The 26,074-nt window shown below is 42.9% G+C and overlaps 1 protein-coding gene across 1 annotated transcript in view; it reads left to right on the top strand.

Moving 5' to 3' along the window:
• Nucleotides 1–25,384, top strand: part of LOC126234547 (turripeptide Lol9.1-like) — a 29,882-nt gene extending 4,498 nt beyond the window's left edge. The window contains exons 2-3 of the mRNA XM_049943243.1: nt 15,434–15,630; nt 24,839–25,384. Of these exons, the coding sequence (XP_049799200.1) occupies nt 15,434–15,630; nt 24,839–24,897 (256 nt within the window). The 3' untranslated portion in view covers nt 24,898–25,384. The remainder of the gene's footprint in view (nt 1–15,433; nt 15,631–24,838) is intronic.
• The last annotated feature ends 690 nt before the right edge of the window (nt 25,385–26,074 follow it).

Here is a 26,074-nt window from a genome sequence, read left to right as displayed (position 1 = left end):
CCATCTTTTAAACAGTTTTGATTGTACGGTAGTTAACGACTAGCTTAAGGAAAACGTCCACTTTTTCGCGATATGATAGGGTCATAAAAATGTACAGAGCTAGTTACAAAATCAATGTCATTTGTTTTTTACCCTTGTCCTTGGTCGCATACTGGACGAGCAGGACTCAAATGGATTAGATAGTAAGTAAGCAATTATATTCAAAGATGTGATGCTACTATAACCGAGTAGCCGAAAGCCAGTTAGTAAAAGTGAAAATTTGAACATGTAATTACAAAATGGAAGACTGCCTGTTTATATGATTGTGGAATACGGTCCCGAACAACTCAGAGAGTCGTCAACGTTTCAAACACGTTATTTCCAATTCAGCCATTCAAACAAGTAGTGTCATCATCTGAACCCCAAGATCCTTTTAGTTGCGAGCGGACTGCTCTGAGCCTGTGTAAAGAATGGGGCGGCGATATTCGCCTAGCAGGTTTGCTGCACAACTACATTGAGACCAACCTTTGCCCAGTAGCAATGTTGTGTCGGAGAAACCACAGGTATAACTTTACACACAGATCGACGTTTTTTTTAAATATCTAGGAGATCACTCTCCATTTGTTTTTGTGCATCGCCATAACTTACGACTCCATCCGACGGATCGATCACTCCAAACAAAGTCAGATGCCGTCACTTTATTAAGCACAATCTGATTTCCGGGGACTGTCAGATTATTTATTTATCTCAGTCTACTAGAAGACAGGAAATGGACAGGCTAAAAAAATAAGTTTTACGTTAAGGTTTTTAAAAATATAAGAACATTACAGAAAGAATATAGTAAAACATTCACTAATTCAATGTAATAGTAATTTACCATAAAATCTGATTATAGCAACATTTTAATTCCTCCCCCCAGGAGCTGGAATAAATAAATTCTTCAGTGGAAGAAAGAAGATGATCTCAAATTCAATCTGTAGTACTGTTTTGTATATCAGTTCCCTTCCCACTTCAACATTGAAGATGGAAATATTACGTCAATGGGACTGACTCCAGTCAGCCTAGAAACTTTGAAAAATATAATATAGGCACTCATTTACGTTGTTTACGCTTATTTTTACGTGTGATCCTCTCCCACCACACTATGACTCCTAAGGTGCTACAGATAGTTACCTGACAATATTGTTTCTCCAAATAGTATGTCAAATGTGTACTAATAGTGGGTGAAACTGCTCTAAGTGTTCCAGACAACCCGCCCCTAATCATAGGCGTGCTAGGAGATTCTTAGCTTGCAGTAATATTTTCATTTAATAAGTGATAGGTGTAGCAAGTTTGCTTGAAATTGCAATATGTGTTCCAGAATCATAAAGGGCCCATTAATGCAATTACCCACGCAAAATTTTAGTCACTCCGTTAAAAGAGCACAGCGGTCACTATAAAGCGCTGTAGATGATGAATAACTGACTGGTACCAGGCAGTCGTGTACCCTCCGTCGCCGACTTAAGTCGTGACAGTGAAGTGATGTATAATGAGTTCAGATGAAAGGTACGAAACGTCATAACAAACAGCCCCATTGAAATTTGCAAATGGCGCTCTTGGATAACGTAGTGAGACATCTAGGGACCTCAGCAGCGAGGTGGTGTTCGTCGTCTTTTTGGACGTCCGATGTCCGGTGCTCACTGAAATCCTCGAGCATGAATAAACCATTAACAATGGCATGTACTGCGAGATGTTCGGCAGGCTACACAAGTGTATCAAGAGGAAACGATCTGGGCTCCTCATGGAGAGAGTGATTTTGCTCCACAATAACGCGCTTCCAGACGTCTCCAAGGTCACACAAAATGTTACGGCATAGTTCAAGTGGGAGCCGTTTGAGCATCCACCCTGCAGCCCGGACATATCGCCCTGCGACTCCTATGTGTTTGGTCCGCCGAAAAAACATCTCTATGGGAAGCACTTGAACTCGGAAAATGAAGTGAAGACCACAGTAGGAGAATGGCTCCTATCACAGCAACAGGAGCTCTAGGAGCAGGGAATCCTTCAGCTCATGAAACAGTGGGATAGTTGCGCTCATGCCTCTGGTGTTTACTGTTGAATAAAGACTTAAATTATAACCACAGTGTTGTTTCGAATCTTTTGTTTTGAACATCCCTCATACGTGTGCCACTCGGTTGTATGGAATGAGCACAGTAAGTCTGTTCAACGTACAGACGTGACAGAACGGCAAAAAAGAGCTATTGTGTTTGGACGTGCCCATGAACACACCGTAAATGAAATTGCCCGATTTTTTTGTGTATCAATGCGGATTACCCAGTCAGTCTACAAGGAAAGATGTATCACTCGCGCTCATGTAATACGATCGAAAAAATCTTATCCGACAGGAACAGTGGTGCCAACCATTGTCGATGAAAATCAAAATCTGATATGAGTTGCTGCATTGCCAGAGACGGCAGGTCCATCTCAAACATTTTCCAAGCGAACATTCTGGGGGGAATTTCCTGCACTGGATATTTGGAGTCGGGTACTGCTCACAACGCCACATAAAGCTGCTCGCCTTCACTGGACCAAACAGCACAGAAACAGAAGAGCAGCTGAATGGAGATGTATTATGTAGTTAGACGAGCTGCGATTTTTTCCTCTTTCAAAATGACGCAAGGTGTCGAGTGCACCGACGGTCCAGTGAAGGTGTTGGCGATGTCGAAGTCTCAGGTACTTCCACTTCGTCTTGGAGCTGTTTTCGTACCATGACTTGGGTCCACTTATTGAGGTTACAGTGAACATGAACTATAGTTGAGTACGCGTAATGTGATCCCTGATAGTTGCAGTGGGCTGGGTGCGGCAGTTTCACGGGCCCACTATCTCTACCAGTAACATAACGCGATTTTATAATCGTCTCTATGACAACGCCTCAGTGTTGCCGCAGCTCTGTAGACTGATCCTGTTTTCGCCTGCTGCCGTTGGCGCTTCGCAGCTGAAAGCTGGCAACTGAGCTGAGAGCTGTCAAGGACCTTCTTACGCCGTCTCTACTACAGAATGTTTGTTTCAACATTCTTGGTGACCAAGAGCTGCCCTTTCATCTACATCTTTGTGATGAGTAGGCCGTTGATATTCCCGTTTTCCAGGATGACGATAGCTATTATCAAGGCTAGAGGCAGTAGTATCAGAGCGATGTCTGCTGGAGGTGACTAAGATTTGCTCACAGTGCTTACATCTAGTAGTTAAGGGTGTTTCAAAGTCATTGCATCAAACGCCTTGGGGTGATAGATCACGTCTTGAGGAACAACTTTTGTTAGAGACAGTATATTGCCTGCTGCCTCCCAGCTACTGTAGACCATAAGGATGCGTGTTTGTAAGGCGAGAAATGTATTTTAGAAGCGAATCAGGAATTTTAAATTCGCTTCTCCTACCTCCTTTCACGCAGAGTAGATGGACGACAGGCTACTCTCACTGTATACGAGCGTCGCAGACGGCCTACACCCTGCGCCTCTCAAGGGCGTATTCGGTCTTAATCGACTCCTGGCGCTGCCGGGAAGCGTCTGTGAACATTCTGTCTGCGCACCATGACGTGATCTACCACCCCTAGACGTTTCTGTAAAGACTTTGAAACACTCTTGATATTTACTGCTGCGTAAAGCCCTCCATCAGACTTTCCCGTGCATTGAGGTATTCGGCTGTACGCGTCCATTTCACTCCTGCGTGTTATAGCATCAAGCACCCACATTCCGTTTGTTGCTCTTCATGGTCTTCTCTAATCTCTAAGAGCGCAGCGAAGAACTTCCTACGTCCATCTATTATTCATCTGCATTCATTTTCTGTCCACCTCCATTTAATCTTCATTACGGACATAATTACTTACGCCTTCCTCTCCAGCCTGTTTCCTGATTCATTTGTTTGTTTTCCTATTTCTGCCAGCAATTCCCAAAACATGTATCTCCATTACTGTTAGAGAGTGCATCCGGGATGTTATTAAATCTTGTTCCGATATTTCCGCTGACAACATTTCAGCCTTTCTCAAGGTGAGTCTTTTGCAAGACTTTTTAAGAAATTTGCAAGCGACTCATCTTGAGAAAGGCTGGCATGTCGCCAGCCGAAATATCGGAACAAGATTTAATAAAAACCCGGATGCAGTCTCGAAAAATGATGGAATATTCAATCAGCCGGGAAAACTTCAAGAAACACAAGTAATTCGATTGCTCTCTGAGCAATCCCCATTTTTCGAGTAGTGTATACCGAATTATGCGCCTAATTCTTTTACCTCAATCAACCTTTAACTCGTTAAAGATATTTATAATTTCTTTTGTCCTAGATGAGTAGTAGCCAGAGGAACATGAAACAAGGAGCAACGTCCATTCGCAACGCCATTAATCACCGAGATATAGGCGTTAAATTAGTTCATTTTAAACAGAATAATGCTTTTTTTTGCTAGTACAGCCTACATAAAAGACAAATTTAGTTGACTAGATCTTTTGCAGGCCTGACAAGAAATTAAGGAGTACAAATACGTTGCATATCGAGATTATTGTGCTCGCCGCCGGAAAAATGGCAAACGATACGAGGTTCTCACTCTAATTTGATTTGTTTGGTAAACCATTGGGAAGAAGCAGTGGGTACACAGGTAAGGTGGCAGGTTAGCTGCACAGTACACTTCATTGTAGCACCCCTACGTTCACTGTATCAATGTTGCGAAGGTGTGTCATGCCTAACTGAAAAGGTGAGTAGCTGGAGGTATAGGCGCCCGGAAGGGGGGGCCAGAGGGAGAACTCCCCTGCACATGCCAACCCCCACCTCCCCCTTTCCCTTCCCGGGGGAATCTGGAATACGGAGCTTCTATTCAGATATTGAGTAGTTAACTATCCATTCTATGGGATATATTAAGTTTTGTAATTCGACTATGAAATTTAGTTCTTACCACAACACATATCTCGAAACTGACCAACTCATTCGTACAAAAAATGACGAAGTTAGTTTTGTTCTCGTCCTCCCCCTCCACATCCTGCACCCACCCCCCTCCTCACCTACCACCGTGATAAATTTCTTCGAACGCCCACGCTGATCCCGGCTACTTAGACTCGTGACTACATTCTTGAAGTAGTGACTCGCCAATTTCTGATCCCAATAACAGTGCAATCTAAAGTAATTGACCAACTAAACAGTTCAAAAGGACCATGACAGTAGAAGTGCTAGTCTCTGCTAAATAACCTTCAGTTTCATAGCTATATTAATCGCATTCAGTAATGTAATAATGTTTTCCACAGCTGAAATTATATATCGTTAAAACGTAAGCAAAGTATTGGCGCCAAGAAACCTCTTTTCCATTTCTTTTATCTCCTTGATTTGGAGATATCTTGTAGATAGTACACATGAGTACTGATTCATGGATTTCCCAGCAGTCCGCCGAAGGGCGTCAGTCACGCTCGCAATCGATGTTACAGTGTTTCGCCACAGAATCGAAACCAGTCGGGAAGGGGGGGGGGGGGAGGGGGGGAGGCGTTCACGGTGATTAAGACAATGGACTAGCCTGCGTAGGCCGGAGGTTCAGTTCGCTCCCTGGAAATCAGTATATACGTTCTCTGTGATTTCGCTAAAGCGCTTAAGATAAATTCCAGAACGATTAATTTCAAAAATGATTTGCCTGATTCCCTTCCCCCATCCTAGCCTGTTCTCCCTTTCGAAGGACCTCGTCGTCGATGGGACACTGAGTCCTGCTCGTTCTTCTTTTTTCCACAGCACGTAACGTAACTCTGCATGTGGCTTCCTGATCATTCAAGAGCAAAGTCAACTCTAATATACATGTAACACCAGCACAGAACTGCTTTTATCTCTTCGACTACGACGGAATTGAAAGTTATGCCTTTGACGTTCTGATCTAGTAAATTTCTGCGTCAGCGTAAGCTACGTGTTGTTCAGTCGTCACGCGCTGTACGGCGAGATATGGCGTATACGATATCGTGTTTAGCGATAAGGCGGCACCAAAGTAAGATGCCTCGCCCCCCTCTCGGCAAAAAAATATGGCCCATAACGATGAATTCGAATGTATGTTGGTGCATAAGTGCGTACCGTTTTTGTTTTCCATGTTGGTATTCTGTTTGCTATGGGTTTATTTATCGACTGCCATTTTTTATTTATAGTTCACTGTTGATATTTGAGCTTGGAAATTTCTGGTATATTCTTCTGTTTGATTTGAATAGAGAAGTGGCAGCAGTGGAGGTAACCAGAATCATTTGCGCCATGACTGGGCTGAGCACGATAACGGCTTTCCCGTTTTAAGGAGGATCGCTTTGTATTAGTGACTCTCCACGTTCGGGGAGACTTTGGGGTTTGGTGAAGATCGTTTGAACACATTAATCCACATCGATCCACGTCACAGTACTCGAGCACTGGCGTATCTGATGAACTACGATCATTCCACCATCGCGCGACATTTTCATTCAAATAGGGAAGGCTCAAGAATCGGGTCTATGGATACAGCATGCTCTAAGCCAAAATCGCAAAAATCAGTGAGTGGCCATTTTGTTTGCTCGTCATCAGTTGGGTCGTGAACAACACCGACCATTTCTATCCTGTATCCTAACTGGTGATGAGAAATAGTGTCTTTACGCTAACACAAGGAAAAGAAAGGAATTGTTGAGCCCAAAAATAGCAACAACTCCACGTACAAAGACCACAAAAGACAATGTTATGCATCTGGTGGAACAGTGACGGTGTGGTATACTACTAATAGCTTTCCCGAGATGTAACCATCACTGCCTACATTTATTGGCAACAACTGAGACGTCTTGCTGACGCCATCCAAGAACAACGACCAGAGTGCTTGAAGTGATGCTACCCCACGATAGCGCCCGCCCACAGTCTGCAAGACTTCCAAAAAACGCCATACAGGAGTTGGGTTGGGAAGCCATTCCACATCCATCTTATTCACCCGATGTTGCGCCCTTAAGTTTTCACCTTTTCCGCTCCCTGTCAAACAACCTTCAAGGAACATTCTTTCCGGATGAAAATATGCTCCGACCATGGCTCGACAAGTTCTTCACCCCAAAACCACATGATATTTATAGTCATGGAATCGAAAAGCTACCACCGCGTTGGCAGAATGTTGTAAATAATGAAGCACGATATGTTACTGATGACTAAAGTCTCTGTTATGTGTATCTGTTGTGTTTATTAAACTTACGGAAAAATGCTACGAACTTATGCACCAATCCAGTAGGCCCAGAACTTTAGATCACTTTCACTGCTATCGTCGTCGCGTACAGCAACTAAAGCCAGTATTTACCTCGACAGTGACGTCGAGGTGGAAAACATCGAGATGAATAATGGGCTCTCTGCGTTGCAGTCGCATCCGGAGTGAACTAACCAGCAAAGTTTCGAGATCTACATCCATTCACTTCGTCGGTACTATGGTGACTATTACTATTTCTCTACTTCTGCGTGGATCAGCCCTCGTCGTTTTGACAACTACATCGTTACTACGTCAGATATTAAATTGTTTGCGTTGAAGGTATTATCTTCTAACAAAAAATCTAGCGTATTGTTAAAAACTTGTATTGCCCTCTGTATGTATGTCCTGAACGAAAGGACAATACATAAATAAATAATATAAGTGTAAACAACACTTAAGTGTTTACATTTTATGGCTTGGTGATTCCGCAATCAGACTACAAATCAAAATGTTCCAACGCATGTAGAAGATACAGTATTGCGAAGTAGGATAAATCTTCATTAAACACACTGTCTTGTGCAGTTTTCACAAGTGCATTCATTCAAGCAGTTACTATGTTAGGAAATCAGGTAAAAGCATATAAACTTACTTGTTTTCCTCACTGCAATCTACTTATCTTTAGGAGTTCTGAGCACCTCTAAAGAAAGATCTCAGAGGAGAGAAACAGAGTGGAAAAAAAATCAAGGTACAGCCTCGCCATTGGAGGATTTTTCATAACTTCATGGTACATTCAAAAGACGGAATCTTAGAACGTAGCATACCGTCGACGTAAAAGTCATAATAGACGCTATAGAGCTTCAACATGAACAAGATTACAGTAACCATTCCGGCCTTGGCACTAAATCATTTAGGAAATCTACAGAAAATTTAAATAAAAATAACTGATTTACAAGCTCACTCTTCTCAGATATGAGTTTAGTAATGAAGCACAACTACTACGCCCTAAGCTTAAATCATGATCGTTAACAATCCCTGAGCCGCATTGCTGGATGGATAGATACTTTTTTGTTTTTTTGGTTTTCTTGTTTTTGTTTTCCTGTTAGAGAGATACGTTCCTTTGGTTAATACCTAAGAATTGAGGTATGGTCAGTAATATAAAATTTTTTTATGTCTGAACTGCTTATGGCATGATTTCAATGTTTTACTATAACAGAACAAAAATAATGAGCTAAATGGCTGTATAAAAAGCATATACAAAGTATTCATCACTTTGCCATGTATATATTTTTTCTCAGCGGGTTGTTTCCCTACATTTAAAGCAAATTAGGTACTTATAACACGACATCCATCGACTGACTGAAAATATCACGATAATATGAATATGCAAAGTCGCTTAAACATCACTATTTAGTCGGTTGTGAAGAAGTTTATATGTCGAACAGTGGCAATGCATTCTGCGTGTCTCTTTGTAAGTACACATATGACCTTCATTTGTTCGATATATTTCAACAGCAAAATGTCATTAAGGCACAGATCAAGATCTTCAAGCTAATGAGACATCTTTAGTGCTGATAAATATGTCATTGTAAAATTTTGAGTGCTCTCAGCTATCCAGATGTCCTTATCTTTGCATATCGGTTGCCTCATTTGGAAATATCAGTTTCGAGAACAAACGATGACAAGAATATGACGCAGAAAGTGAACAAAAAGCGAGGAATGGGAAGTTGTCAACTCCTTTAAAGGTGCGCGAGTTTCATCTCAGGTAATTGTGAACAGTATGTGCCGCGCATCTACATTTACACTCCACAAGCCACTACACGATACCTGACAGAGGTATGGTCAGCCAGTGACACCATCCCCCCTTGCTCCCTGCCTACCACATCCCTCAACACTCCCAAACATTTCGTCTGTGTACCACCTCAAGGAACCTCGCACAGCTACGCTTTTTTCACAAGCAGAAAATATATCACGTGCATTTCATAATCTCCGCTGTAGTAGAGCTATTGGACTGTACAACAGGCAGCAAGATCTTTAACTTAATCATGCGCGAAAAAGTTCACGCTTCCAGCTGCCCGTACACCAGTACTTAGCATGCTAATACCGACTATCGGTCGAATTTCTGGGAACACGTAGAAACCTATTAAATCCAGTTCCTTAAAAATTAAAAAGAAAACTAGGGACTGAGTCGGGTCGCAGACTACAGGTCCTTTTGCAGCATGTGGCTGTTCGGTGGGTAGCAGATATGCAATTGCACAATGAGCTTTGTTTTCCAGAAATTAACTGTCATGTTTACAGACAGCTATTACAGAAATCTTGGCCATAAAATGACTCACACTTATACAATCAATATTGTGACTACGTTGTATGAGCGCTGTAAGAAGTATCTGACATGAAACTTCCTAAAAGATAAACATCGCATGCCGGACCGAGACTCGAACTCGGGATCTTCTCCTTTCGCGGGCAAGTGTTCTCGAGCGGTATTTCTGTAGAGTACTTGCTCGCGAAAGTCAGAGGTCATGGAAATTTTATATCAGCGCACACTCCGGTGCAGAGTGAATGTTTCATTCAAACAACTGACATGTGGCAAGCGTATCGGTTTGGTATGCGCTTCAACGCCTCCGACTTACACTTGTGGATTTTCTAGTTTATATGTATTATTCCTTCCTCTGTTTGAAATGCGATAGGCTACAGCGTCATTGAGATGTTCTCAGTTTTTCACGAGTTTTTTACTTCACAAAGTTTCACACGGACCAAATTCATACTTACAATCATTACATCGTTATTAAATGTATTATTTGCACTGACGCAGCAACGGAAATATGTTTTATGGTATTCACCGTCAGCGGCCAACTTTGACCGTCATCATAGTAACTGAAACAGCGTCAGGATGGGCTCCAACGAAGGCTTTGTCAGACTGTGTAAAGCACAGGATGCAAGAATACCGATTACGATAAGCAAAACAAAACTTTCATGTGATTGCGGCAGTAAAAATATTAAATGAGCAAACAAAAGAGTCAATCACCGCCTCCAGACAAGATCTCATCTTTTCCAAATCATTATTTCAGCACTAGATATATCTTGTGACTTTAAAGGGCAACGGCGCAGTGTGACACATGGTATCGCTAAGCGGTGTCGAGATACGATAACACCGAGATACGATAACACTTCTGTACATAGTAACCACTGATTACACCACAAATCGATGGACACACGCACCGTTCACTGCTGCATTGCATTATCTGATCCTAAAAGTTATATCGGTAAATGTGTGCTGCACACGATCTTATTTGCGCAGTAAAATTTATTACATGACTGGTATCAGTTGTTGTTGTTGTTGTTGTTGTTGTTGTTGTGGTCTTCAGTCCTGAGACTGGTTTGATGCAGCTCTCCATGCTACTCTATCCTGTGCAAGCCTCTTCATCCCCCAGTACCTACTGCAACCTACATCCTTCTGAATCTGCTTGGTGTATTCATCTCTTGGTCTCCCTCTACGATTTTTACCCTCTACGCTGCCCTCCAGTACTAAATTTGTGATCCCTTGAAGCCTCAGAACGTGTCCTATCAACCGATCCCTTCTTCTAGTCACGTTGTGCCACAAACTTCTCTTCTCCCCAATCCTATTCAACACCTCCTCATTAGTTATGTGATCTACCCATCTAATCTTCAGCATTCTTCTGTAGCACCACATTTCGAAAGCTTCTATTCTCTTCTTATCCAAACTATTTATCGTCCATGTTTCACTTCCATACATGGCTACACTCCATACAAATACTTTCAGAAAGGACTTCCTGACACTTAAATCTATACTCGATGTTAACAAATTTCTCTTCTTCAGAAACGCTTTCCTTCCCATTGCCAGTCTACATTTTATATCCTCTCTACTTCGACCTTCATTAGTTATTTTGCTCCCCAAATAGCAAAACTCCTTTACTACTTTAAGTGTCTCATTTCCTAATCTAATACCCTCAGCATCACCCGACTTAATTCGACTACATTCCATTATTCTCTTTTTGCTTTTGTTGATGTTCATCTTTTATCCTCCTTTCAAGACACTGTCCATTCCGTTCAACTGCTCTTCCAAGTCCTTTGCTGTCTCTGACAGAATTACAATGTCATCGGCGAACCTCAAAGTTTTTACTTCTTCTCCATGGATTTTAATACCTACTCTGAATGTTTCTTTTGTTTCCTTCACTGCTTGCTCAATATGCATATTGAATAACATTGGTGAGAAAGCATTCATTTTAAATTAACAAAAAAGGTTTCCGCGAGTAAAGTCGTGTAAAATTGTGAAGTAACTGTCACTAAACGCTCGAAACCGTCGTTTGGACCTCGGTAACAGTGGTATAATCGGCGGTTTTTCCCGCTTAGCGACAGCTACTTCACAATAAACCGGCAACGATTGCAACTGTGGAAGCCACAGTCGAATGAACTAAGTATAGCACATCATCTATCAATAGACAATACTCTCCTTCCACGTATGCACAGTAAAGAGTAGCTCTCGACTTAAGGAAGGAATGACATCACAAACACTGCTGATTGGTTTCATAAGATTACTTTTTATTGTCGTACATTTTATTTCAACCCCATATTTTTCCGTTCTGACTGCTAATTTTACGCACCAGCTTATACGAGGGCATGCTCTAAAGTAATGCATCCCAATTTTTGATGTCAAAACTCAAAGCTTTTTAGACAAAGTAGACTTCATTAACATTGTACATCTTTATTGTTTATTTCCAGATATCTTTTTCTCAACATAGTCAGCCTGATGACGAGCAAATTTATCCCATTGGGAAACCAGTTTGTTGATACCGTCACTGTAGAATATTTGACTTTGTTGATGGAGCGACAACATCACCTCTGCCTTTGCCATTTCATCACTATCAGAGTGAAGTTCTTTTTTTTTCCTTTATTTGTCTTCGATTCCGCCCCCCCCCCCCCCCAAAGGAGCGGGTTGGCAGCAGATTAGTACGCCGCTCTTCAGCGTATAGTATTACAAAAACACAATAAGAAGATCATAATAATAAAAGCAGGCGATAAAAACGGTGACTTTTAAATTTTTTTAAAAAAATGGCGGAAATTTGTGGAAATTAAAATATAAAACAAGAGTTGGAGATGATAATTTCAAAACACAGTAAGTAGACAGGTACAACAGTAAACATTTAATTAAAAAACACGGCGACAGTCTAGTTTCTGTTCGCAAGAGATAAAAAATCACCCCACCGACAGTATGGTTTCTGTTCGCAACACGTCGGAAAAGACGCACAACACTTAACACTCACCTAAAATACTGCACTAAAATGTTGACACGGAGATGATACACCACAGCCTAGGTAAGATGGGAGGGGGGAGGGGGAAAACTCGGACAGATTAGAGGAAAAAAGGAGTAGGGGGGGAGCCGATGGAGGGAGGGGACTCATACGAGGGAGGGGGACAAGGCGAACACGAGAGGGAGTGAGGAAAGGCAAAGGAGGGAAATGCAAAAGGACTCGTTAAGTTTTGGAAGCAGAAGAAAATCAGATAGGGCGAAGGAGGGACTATGTAGCGGATGATCAATGACAGTGAAGCCAAAGCGTCGGATTGTTGCAGATGTCACAGCGCAGCTGAAGGAGCGGCTGCACCTTATGTAGACGAAATTTTCGAATTCGAAACTCGATTACAGCACGCTGTTTCTCACACACCAACAAAGCTACGTTACACATACTGACATGTATACGCTGCAATTTGGAGCCGTCTAGCGCCAGAGAGAAGCAAATATGTAGACATGAATAATAAAGATCTACAAAGTTAATAACGTTTGTTTTATTCAAAAACTTTAAGAACTTTCCCACAAAAATTCGAAGGCATTACTTTTCAGCATGCCCTCATACTATAAACTCTTTGTAAAGTCTCCGTGGTGGTGGCTTCATAGCTAATTGTATTTCACCACTTCGAGTACATATTTAGATTTCCTGTAGGGTTTACATGTCAGTATCAGCAAGAAGTAATTTTAGCATTTTGTAGAAAATTAGAAAATATAAGACACACATCCGAAATCGGTCATTAATAAATTTTACTGCTTTATTTATTTGCTACCACTGACTTTTGATCTGCTGCCTTGGTACTATAGCTGATACATACATACAATACATACATACATACATTAATCTTTGTTCCATAGATCATGAATACAACATTTCGTAGTGATGTGGAATATGTCATACTATCACTTTAACATAAGTTTCAAAATAATAAGTGTTTTTTTTTTTTTTTTTTTTTTTACAGTTACTACTTCATATCTAAGAACTCATCTGTTGAGTGGAAGGAGTTGTCAATCAAAAGTTCTCTTAATCTGCTTTTAAATGTTGGTTGTCTATCTGTCAGACTTTAAATACTATTTGGAAAATGACCAAAGATTTTTGTGGCAGCGTAATTCACCCCTTTCTGTGCCACAATGAGATTTAATCCACAGTAGTGAAGATCATCATTTCTTCTAGTGTTCGCTGTTATTTTTGGATTGGGATGAGTTATTAATGACAAATTTCATAAGTGAATATATGTATTGCGAAGGTACTGTGAATATCCCGAGATCCTTAAATAAATATTTGCAAGTTGATCTTGGGTGGGTTCCAGCTATTATTCTGATTACATGCATTTGTGCAATGAATACTCTCTCTCTTAATCACGAATTGGCCCAAAATATGATGCCATATGAAAGTATATTTATCAATGGTGTTATGCCATTTACTGTACAGAGTTGTATAAACTGGGTTTTCTCAAAATTTAGTAAGAGTCCATTTGCAGAGAACCACTTAATTTTCTGAAAGACATTATTTGCTATTTCCTCAGCTGATTCTTGCTTGTTGGGTGTGATTACTATACCTGTGTCATCAGCTTTGCATCTTCATGAATATAGAGTGGCAATAAGGAACATAAGACTGAACACTGTGGGACGCCATTCTTGATACCTCCCCAGTTAGAGGGCTCTGCTGGTTTTTGCAGACTATCTGTACTGTTAATTTCAACCTTCTGCATTCTTCGAGTTAAGTATGAATTAAACCACTTGTGCACTGTCTCACTCATACCACAATACTTAAGCTTACCTAAAAGAATTTCATGATCTACACGATCAAAAGCCTTTGAGAGATCACAGAATATCCCAATGGGTGATGTTCGGTTATTCAATGCATTCAATATTTGATCAGTGAAAGCATATATAGCATTTTCTGCTGAAATACCTTTCTGAAAGCCAAATTGATATTTTGTTAGTATTTCATTTTTACAGATATGTGATGCTACTCTTGAATTCATTATTTTTTTAAGAATTTTGGACAAAGCTGTCAGATGTGAGATTGGGCGGTAGTTGTTAGTATCAGATTTATCCACTTTTTTATGCAATGGTTTAACAATAGCGTATTTCAGTCTATCTGAAAAAATTCCCTGTTTCAGTGAGCTACTACATATGTAGCAGAGAATCCTGGAAAACCGTAGTCTGGTCAGATGAGTCCCAGTTTCAGTTGATAAGTCCTGATGGTAGGGTTCGAGTGCGACGCAGACCCCTCGAAGCCATGGACCCAAATTGTCAAAAAGGTACTGTTGCAAGCTGGTAGTGGCTCCATAGTGGTGTGGGCTGTGTTTCCTTGGGATGGACTGGGTCCTCTGGTCCAACTGAACTGGTCACTGACCATTTGCAGCAGTTCTTGGACTTCCCAAATAACAAAGAAATATTTATAGATGACAAAGCGCCTTGTCACCGGGTCATAATTGATCGCGATCCGTTTGAAGAACATTTTGGACAGTTCAAGCGAATGATCTTGTCAGCCAGATCGTCCGACGCGAATCCCATCGAACATTTATGGGACATAATCGAGATGTCGGTTGGTGCACGAAATCCTGCACTGGCAACACTTTCCAATTAGGGACTGCTGAAGAGGCATAGTGGGTCAGTATTTCTGCAGGGACTTCTGAGGACTTGTTGAGACCATTCCACGTCGAATTGCTGCACTACGACCGGAAAAAGGAGTCCCGATATGATATTAGAGGTATCGCATGAATGTTGTCACCTCAGTGTAATTGAAACGCTTTTGGCTCAATTTGTACGCTATCACTGTAATATTAATACAAAAATGTTTGTATACTATTGTCCTGTACATCCTCTGAGTAGTGATTCATTCGGGATTGTGTGTTGTAGATTACACATTGACGATTGTATTCGATAATCTTCTTGTCGTTGGCAGTCAACCTGACTTGATGAGATGCAGGAGACTGTCATGAAGGTCCTCGGTGGCACTATTCACATGTGTCATTTGTGTACCGCAGGAAGACAATCGTGTGCTTGACGGTGCTGCTGCTGGTGGCGGCGCTGAGCTCGGCGTCCGCGAAGCACCTCCGCGGCCGCGGCAGAGACGTGTGCGCCTGCCCCCGCATCTACCGCCCCCTCTGCGGCTCCGACAACAAGACCTACTCCAACGAATGCGTCTTTGAGTGCGACAAGAGCCTGGGCCGCGCCGCCTCAGGTGAGTCGAGCATCTGCATCACACTTACTTCTGTTCTTGTCGTGTCTGGACTTTCACCGCGGTTTTACTTTCCCCGTAGACTGATGTTTCCCACCACACGCCCAAAATTTACCATTCCACACTTGTCCTAGAATGCCTCTCATTCCGCCCGGTCTTCCGCATCCCCCACCTTCTCCTACACATATTCTCTATCAGTTGACAAAATTCTCCCCTCTTCTAAAATTCTCGAACATCCACGCAAATCCTGTACATGCTACAGAGCCAAACATCATAACCCAGTTGTTTACTCAATCGTGGGGTCCTGCTGCGCCTATACCAACGCGTCCTTTCATTACCACACCGTCCATATCCAGTCCCAAGGCAACTTCAAAAGGCTCTTTCCAAACCTGGAAACCTGTCCTGACGTTTACATGTCCTACGAGCTATAGCCCTAGCCCTAACATCCTTTCCCTGGACCAATGCTCCACTACCTCTCCCAGCCTCATGACCTAGCCTTGTTCCTTCGTGGTTTAGCATCCATTTATACACCCCGTTTCCCAGCCGAACATCGTATTCCCACTTTCTAACTCGGTGTCGTATTTGTATGTATTATACTACTTCCCAGATCTACATCTCCATTTACATCTGTATGTTTACCCTGCAATTCATACTTAAGTGCTTGGCAGAGGGTTCGTCGAACATCTTTCAAACTATTTCTCTACCATTCCACTTGATAAAGGCGCGCCGGCAAAAACGAATACTTAATTTTTTCCGTATGAGCTCTGATTTCTATTATTTTATTACCGTAATCATTTCTGACTATGTAGGTAGGCGTCAACAAAATATCTACTCATTCGGAGGAGAGAGTTGGTAATTGAAATTTCGTGAACGCAACAAAAACCACTTTGTTTTTATGAATGTCACAGTAACACATGTATAATATCAGTGACACACTCTCCCGTATTTCATGATAACACAAGATGAGCTGTCCTTCTTTGAAGTTTTTCGGTGTCCTCCATCAGTCCTGTCTGATAAAGCTCCTACACGTGCAGCAATAGTCCAGAAGAGGACGGACAAGGGCAGTGTAAGCAGTCGATTTAGATAATTTGTTGCGTAAATGTTCTGCCAATTAAACGCAGTCTTTGGTTCTCCTTCCCCACAACAGTATGTATGCGATCGTTTCAGTTTAACTTGTTTTGAACTGTAATTCCTAGAGATTTAGTTAATTGACAGCCTTTAGATTTATGTGATTTATCGACTAACCGAAATTTAGCGGACTTCATTTAGTACCCATGTGGATGACTTGACAATTTATATTTTTTACGATCAACTGACACTTTTTGAACTATACCGATACCTTGTCCAAATCATTTTGCAATCGGTTTTTATCTTCTGACGACTTTACTATACAATACACGACAGCATCATCTGAAAACAATGTAACAAGGATGCTCACATTGCCTCCTAAATCTTTAGCATAGATTAGCAGAGGGTCAATAACACTTCCTTGGGGAACGCCAGATAATATTTCTGCTTTACTCTATAACTTTCTGTCAATTACTACCAACTGTGACCTTTCTGACAGGAAAACACGAATCCAGTCCCACAGCTGAGACGATACTCCATAGACACGCAATTTTAATAAGAGGCACTTATGAGGAACAATGTCGAAAGCTTCTGTAAATCTAGAAATGTGGAATCAGTTTGAGATTCCCTGTCTATAGCACTCATTGTTTAGTGTGAGTAAAAAACTAGTTGTCTCGACGTCAGTGATGTGGGTCTGTAATTCGAGAGACTACCCCTATTACTGCCAGTCTTTAGGTACGGATCTTTCGTCGTGAGAACTTGTATATGATTGCTAAGTATGGAGCTATCATAGTAACATATCCTGAAGGGAACCTACTTGGTATACAGTCTGGACCAGAAGCGTTGCATTTATCAAATTATTTAAGTTCGTTCGTTACACCGCGGGTATCTACGTTCAAATTATTCATTTTGGAAGCTGTTCTTAATTCCAAATTTGGAATATTTACTTCATCTTCTTTGGTGTAGGAATTGCAGAAAACCGTACTTAGAAACTCCGCTTTAACGGCAGTCATTGGCAACATCACCACTGATACAGTTCCAAGGTGCTGCATCCATACTTCTCTCCTGCGTTACCATGTATCATCCACTGGGAGCTGAAATCAAGCTGCTTGACAGATGCATCGTCGTGATCCTCATCAGTTTAACACCAGTCACACCACTGCCATTAGTGTTTTTTATGTATACATTATCACATGGAATTATTTTTGACTCCTATTACTTTCTACGTCTACATCCACATGGATACTCTGCAAATCACATTTAAGTGCCTGGCTGAGGGTTCATCGAACCACCTTCACAATTCTCTATTATTCAAATCTCGTACAGCTCGCGGAAAGAACGAACACCTATATATTTCCGTACGAACTCTGATTTCCCTTATTTTATCATGGTGATAGCTTCTCCCTGTGTAGGTCGGTGTCAACAAAATATTTTCGTTTTCGGAGGAGAAAGGTAGTGATTGGAATTTGAGTGACAAGATTCTGCCGCAATGGAAAACGCCTTTGTTTTAATAATGTCCACCCCAAATCCTGTATCATTTCAGTGAGATTCTCTCCCCTATTTCGCCATAATACAAAACGTGCTGCCCTTCTTTGAACTTTTTCGATGTATTCCGTCAATCCTGTCTGGTAAGGAACCCACACAGCGCACCAGTATTCTAAAAGGGGACAGACAAGCGTAGTGTAGGCAGTCTCCTTAGTAGATCTGTTGCATTTTCTAAGCGTCCTGCCAGTAAAACGCAGTCTTTTGGTTAGCCTTCCCCACAACATTTCTATGTGTTCTTTCTAGTTTAAGTTGTTCGTAATTGTAATTCCTACGTATTTAATTGAATTTACGGCCTTTAGATTTGACTGATTTATCGTTTAACCGAAGTTTAACGGATTCCTTTCAGCACTCATGTGGATGACCTCACACTTTTCGTTATTTAGGGTCAACTGCCACTTTTCGCATCATACACATATCTGATATTTGAGAAAACAATATATACACTCCTGGAAATGGAAAAAAGAACACATTGACACCGGTGTGTCAGACCCACCATACTTGCTCCGGACACTGCGAGAGAGCTGTACAAGCAATGATCACACGCACGGCACAGCGGACACACCAGGAACCGCGGTGTTGGCCGTCGAATGGCGCTAGCTGCGCAGCATTTGTGCACCGCCGCCGTCAGTGTCAGCCAGTTTGCCGTGGCATACGGAGCTCCATCGCAGTCTTTAACACTGGTAGCATGCCGCGACAGCGTGGACGTGAACCGTATGTGCAGTTGACGGACTTTGAGCGAGGGCGTATAGTGGGCATGCGGGAGGCCGGGTGGACGTACCGCCGAATTGCTCAACACGTGGGGCGTGAGGTCTCCACAGTACATCGATGTTGTCGCCAGTGGTCGGCGGAAGGTGCACGTGCCCGTCGACCTGGGACCGGACCGCAGCGACGCACGGATGCACGCCAAGACCGTAGGATCCTACGCAGTGCCGTAGGGGACCGCACCGCCACTTCCCAGCAAATTAGGGACACTGTTGCTCCTGGGGTATCGGCGAGGACCATTCGCAACCGTCTCCATGAAGCTGGGCTACGGTCCCGCACACCGTTAGGCCGTCTTCCGCTCACACCCCAACATCGTGCAGCCCGCCTCCAGTGGTGTCGCGACAGGCGTGAATGGAGGGACGAATGGAGACGTGTCGTCTTCAGCGATGAGAGTCGCTTCTGCCTTGGTGCCAATGATGGTCGTATGCGTGTTTGGCGCCGTGCAGGTGAGCGCCACAATCAGGACTGCATACGACCGAGGCACACAGGGCCAACACCCGGCATCATGGTGTGGGGAGCGATCTCCTACACTGGCCGTACACCACTGGTGATCGTCGAGGGGACACTGAATAGTGCACGGTACATCCTAACCGTCATCGAACCCATCGTTCTACCATTCCTAGACCGGCAAGGGAACTTGCTGTTCCAACAGGACAATGCACGTCCGCATGTATCCCGTGCCACCCAACGTGCTCTAGAAGGTGTAAGTCAACTACCCTGGCCAGCAAGATCTCCGGATCTGTCCCCCATTGAGCATGTTTGGGACTGGATGAAGCGTCGTCTCACGCGGTCTGCACGTCCAGCACGAACGCTGGTCCAACTGAGGCGCCAGGTGGAAATGGCATGGCAAGCCGTTCCACAGGACTACATCCAGCATCTCTACGATCGTCTCCATGGGAGAATAGCAGCCTGCATTGCTGCGAAAGGTGGATATACACTGTACTAGTGCCGACATTGTGCATGCTCTGTTGCCTGTGTCTATGTGCCTGTGGTTCTGTCAGTGTGATCATGTGATGTATCTGACCCCAGGAATGTGTCAATAAAGTTTCCCCTTCCTGGGACAATGAATTCACGGTGTTCTTATTTCAATTTCCAGGAGTGTATGTCATTTGACTAAAGAGCGATAATACGTCTGTTGCCAGCCGCCCCCTATGTGAGAGGAATCAATAAACAAGTAATGTCTCTGATAGAGAGATCACGGAAGTTAAGCAACGTTGGTCATGGACGGTGCTTGAATGGGTAACCACCAGAGTATGTAATGTGCTGTTGGCAGCTTTGCCTCTCTAGCAAAGGAAAGGCGAGGTGGTGGCGTTAAGTTCTTAGTCACCATACTTTGCATCAGTGTCCTGGATTAAACTGCAAATCTCTCCACAGTGCCTTATGGAAATGAAAATAAAACGTCGTGTGGCGAGGGCCTCCCGGCGGGCAGACCTGATCGCCTGGTTCAAGTCTTCTTAGATGAGGCCACTTCGACGACTTACGCGTCGGTGAGGATGAAATGATGATGTTGAAGACGACACAAACACCAAGCCCCTGAGCAGAGAAAAAAAATTTCTAACGCAGCCGGGAATAGAGCCCGGGCCTTCCAGCTTGACAAGCCAGCGCGCTGTTCCCTTTTTTGTTCGTTTTTTTCGTTCGTTGCATGTGCTCGGTGCGGACGTCACAAGACACCCGTTTCAGTTCGTCGTTGATCCATTAACTCAGTTTTTTTACTGCATAGGGCAGCTAATCCTCTGACCGAACACGCTGAGTTACCGTGCCGGCGTAACTTAGCTACAGTGGCGCTGGCCTAACCGGGGCCTCGGGCCTAACACAGTGACGACATATGACACTGTTGATAACGATCCGTCCGTCGGACACAGAGGTTAAGCTCGGTGGCTCCCTTAACGCTATTTGAGAGGAGTAGAGGACAGTTTAGGTTAGGTTAGGTGGATGAACGTTTCCAATTAGGCAGGTTTCACCATCTCCCTTCCCTCATCGTCATACAGCGCAAACATAACGCTACGCTGCACACCCCCATTCAAGTCGTCTACACGTATCAAGTACACACACAGGTTAGGTTAGGTTAGGTTAAGTGGATGAACCTTTCCAATTAGGCGGCTGAACTTGCCCCCCCCCCCCCCCCGTGCTTCCCAGCCAACCAATCCACACGTCATACTACTTTACTTTTCTTACCTCGAAGATCAAGTCAACACTGTGCATCGTCCAACATTCCTTCCAAACTTCCAAACACTGGACCGGTGCAGCACTGATACCAGCCTCCCTTGATTTCCATGCATCCCACTTGCTGTCCCAAGGCAACTTTAACTGACGCCTTCTATCCAAAGCAGAAGTGCATTCTCCCCATCAATCGGTCCCATCAGCTACAGTCTTGGCGCTGCTCCTCACAATACAGTCGTTTTCCAACACTCCACCATGGCTCCCATCACCAAAGCTTGCTTCTTCTTGTCTCAGCTCCCACAGGATATGCAGCAGTTCCCAGTAGCTCTGCAGCAATAATGTTATACTACATTCACAGTAACCTAAAGTACATACAAGCTTTTGTGAGAGATCTAAGTTACATCTTCAGTAAAGTACGTTTTCAAGAAAAATTACTTGCAGTCAAGTAATAAAGGGACTTAAACCAGGCAGCATGCAAGAAAAGTGTCCACTGTTAACTGAGACAATAACCTGCACTTACAATTCTTCACCAGTGACGTGAAGGCTTCTTGGTACAACGTAGCCAAGTAGCCAATGAGATAATCATAACACAGGCAAAACTAAATGAAACACATTTGGCAGTCAGTAACAAACTGAAAAGCTGTATTGGGTTAGATAACCTGGCCCACAAGTTTACATGGAGAAAAAATGTGAAGAACTGGATACAGACTCAAAACAAGCAGAACTGGATATGAATCGCTATGATTTTCTCTCAAGTGTCAACCTTTTTATCTCAGAGTAACACTTACTCAGTGTCCTCTCTTATCTGTACCGAGCGAGGGGACGTATTGCTCGTATTTGGAAGGATTTCAGATCACAGAGCCGAGCAGTCCCGCTTTAGGTTACCCATAATCCGCCAGATTTCTAAAGACAGACGCCAGGACGATTCTTTGTAATGGGGGCTCCAAGATTCCTTTCCCGTACTTTCCCCAAACGAACTCTGTGCTCCATCTCTAACTACCTTTTCGTACACGGTACGTCAAAGCCTAATCATCGTTTTTCAATTCTTCTTCAGTACTTCAAGTATTAGGCGTTTGCCTGTTGTGGAGCCCATCTCTTCGTAGACTCTGTTTTCAGCTAGTTGTTGTTGTGTACAGTCCTGATGAGCCAAAAATGGCGACGACATTAATTAAAAGTAAAAAGAAGAAATCGGCAAGGAGCACTCGCCCTTCACAACTCAAAATACATTGATGAGCCTTAACATTATGACCTGGTGAAACCAGACACTTGTATTAGTTGGTCCACCTTTGGAACGCAATGCAACAGTGATTCTGCATGGCATCGATTCGTCAAGTCCTTGTTACGTTTACAGAGGTGTGTGGCACCAGACGTCTTCACACAGCTGACACAGTTCCCTTAAATTCCTGACCAGTGATTCGTAAGTGCGAAGGTGCTGCACGATAGCGTCCTAGGTGTGTTCCGCTGGTCTCAGATCAGCGCATTTGGTGGACAAGAAATCAACGTGAGTTCACTACCATACTCCTCAAACCACTGCGGCTCGATTCTGGCCTTCTGACACTGACATTTAAGTTCCTGGAAGATGTGTTCACCGTTGCGATAGACATCAAGCATGAAGTGGTGCAGATGGTCAGCAATAATGTTCACATATTCCACCGCTTTCATGGTGCCTTCGATTACTACAACAGGTCACATGGAAGCCCAGGTGAATGTCTCCTATAGCATAATACTGCACCATCAGCTTGCGTCTGTGGCACAGTTCATCCTCTGAGCAACCTTTTGCCTGGGTGACAGCGTATGTGGACATGACCATCGACCTGGTGAAACGAGACACTTGATTCATCCTGCCAGGCGACACGTTTTCGTTGATCCACGGCCCAATCTCGATGACTTCGAGCCCATTGCAAAAGTGATTGGCGATGTAGTTGGGTCAATGGGTCAATATGGGAACACATGGGTGTAGTCTGTTGTAGAGCCCAGTATTTAACAATTTGCGCTGAACAATGTGCTCCGAAACCCTTGTGCCAGCACCAACATTGTACCCTGCCGTCAGATCTGCCGCACATCGACCCATATCCTGCTCTACAGAGTGGGCAAGCCTCTGGCCTGCACATTCTGTGAAGTGGAGTGAACTTGCAACACCTTGTCACCTGTTCAAGATTTCACCATTCTTCAACCACTTACCATAGGTCCGCACGACATTAGCACGCAAATAGCTGAACTGTTTCACCGTTTCCGAGATGCTCGCTCCCAGACGCCGGGCCATGACAATCCTCTCTTGGTGTCAAAGTCGTTTATGTCGCTGTATTTTCCCTTTTGCGACACACATCCCCACTAGAATGATTTCCCACTCGTTGCACTGATATACGAATTCAAGTTAAAACACCCCCGATTTTTTCTCAGGTATATTTCAGCCGAACACTGTGAAGCTTGTATCACTTCTCGATGTAATCTTACTGCAGCCACCCACATTTCTCATAATGTCGACGCCATGTTTCCACGGCCGCTCAAACGCTTATTTAGGAGCCTGGCGCTTCAGTCCGGAACCGCGCTGCTGCTACGGTCGCAGGTTCGAATCCTGCCTCGGGCATGGATGTGTGTGATATACTTAGGTTAGTTAGGTTTAAGTATTTCTAAGTCTAGGGGACTGATGACCTCAAATGTTAAGTCCCATAGTGCTTAGAGCCATTTGAACTATTTTTTTAGGAGTCTGGTTTAATCACTGGAAAATCGCATCCATGACTCATACACTACCATAAGCGATGAAAAGAAAGTTCCATTCATTCTATCATCACCCATCGACACGGCCTGAAAACATGCCATGCGCTCAACCTTGTGTTCGTCTCCCAGCATTCGTGACACCCACATGAAGAATACTTTTCACCACATTGTGTATCAAAAAGTTTTCACTCTCGTCACTGCCACTGGAATTCTGTGTGTCGTACAGTGCTGCCATCTCTGTCACACAACGAGTGCACGCGCATTTTAAAACAAACTGTATATTTTTGTTTCCAGTCCTGAGGAATAAAAATCGGAGGTGTTATAACTTGAACGTACATAATATTTTCCTTACTCTGTCACGTGGCCACAACGCCAGTGGACAACATACAGTCTCGCGGTGTGCTGTGGTCATAAAGTTTAGGCTCATCGGTATTTAAACATTTAAATGTAAATGAAACTTACCTTAACAACTGTATCAATCCTGACTACACAAAAGCATTGGAAGGCAGGTATCATGTCAGTTTTTAGGATACGCCTCCAGACAAGGGCGCCCATATGGTAGTTTGTAAGGGGAAAGGGGGCGGGGGGGGGGGGGGCAGTGTACGGAATATGGAATATTTTTAACATTTTGGAAGAATGGTGACTTGTAATTAGACACAAAAAATTCCAGTTCCGACCCTGTTAAAAAACTGTTTAATACCGACTTTTGAATCATTTTCTTGAAAGAAAAATACATGACTAGACTTTATTTTTTCCTTGCCACCCCTCCCCCGCGTGGTATGGGTGCTCTCGTTGCCAAACACAGCGTGCCATACAGATGCCATGGAGCCACACAAGATGAGCCAATTTCAATCTCTCTCTTCTTTTTTATATGATTTTCGTTGATCTTTATACTGGTTTAATATTATCTTCAATCTGCTGGTACCTGTTATGACCGTAACGTTGTTTTCTGTTTCAGATGTGCGAATCCTGCACGAAGGAGGCTGTGATGAACCCGTACCACTTAGAAGGCTTTAAAAAGATTGGACCTGTATCGAGCCATTGACATGTGACATTATTCCATTCATTTTGAGCACATAAAATGTCAGAAGATTATTTGTTTGCCGATCAGAAGCCGTGAAACAGAAATAAAACATTTCAAATAAGTCCTAACAACTTTTTAATGAAACACTAACTTTTATTTGTAATTCCCTTTGATGACCTCCACGATAGCAAACGTTTTCTTTTTCACACGACGTCACATTGTACAAATTACTGCCGGGATAATATGAAAGGAAGTTTATGTCATTATTTAAACGTGGAAGCTAATTTTAGCAGATTTCTTTACAAGAGTTTAGCGTAACTGCTTCTCCCAAATATGTCTTAAGACCTACACACTGCTATGAACACTTCAGACACGACAGAGGTTCTGCTACAGATGCATATTACTTCAGCTGTATTACTAATAGTTTTATCTTTGTGTATACCTATTTTAATAAATTGGCATCTTACATGATTAAAATAACATGGTTCTTTTATTTATCAAAAACGTTTTTTGGTTCATCACACAGACATTCCAAAGGTTATCTATTGACTAGTGCCTGGTTCTATCTGTGAAGACACCGTGAAAGAGACCTAATTTATCCCAGTAGACGCTCGCTCTAGGTGCTACATATAACACATTTATTACTGTGTGTTCACATGAAGGATAAACGAGAAATAATACACATTTTGCTTCCTTTTTCCTTCTGTCATTATGACCACGATTTTGATCACAGTGAACAAATCTGTATTAAAACATGCTTAGGTAGCGAAGGTTCTCTGTATGTGTTCAGTTTATAGCTGAGTAGCTCCTCCTCTTTATCTAGCAGATTACAACAAGTTCGACCAAAAAATAAGTAAATGGATTGATGATTTATTGGTGGGAAGGCCGTAGCATGTTATGTTGGACAGATGTACAAGTATTACTAGGTGCGCTCCAAGAAAGAGTATTGGGACCCTTGCTGTTCATGTTGTATGGTATAGACGTGAAGCACAATATAGATATCAACTTCAGACTTTTGCAGATACAGTTATCTATCTATTAGCATTGTCTCAAAAAAGTTGCACAAATATTCAGTCACAACTTTATAAGATTTCGAGTGTCACAGAGACTGACAACTTGCTTTAAATGTTGGGCAATGTAAAATTGTGCATCTCGCAAGATGAAAAAAAA

This window comes from Schistocerca nitens, chromosome 2 (assembly GCF_023898315.1).
Source record: "Schistocerca nitens isolate TAMUIC-IGC-003100 chromosome 2, iqSchNite1.1, whole genome shotgun sequence".
NCBI lineage: Eukaryota > Metazoa > Arthropoda > Insecta > Orthoptera > Acrididae > Schistocerca > Schistocerca nitens.
Note: the sequence above shows the minus strand (reverse complement) of the source record. Positions and strands in the feature narration are given on the sequence as shown.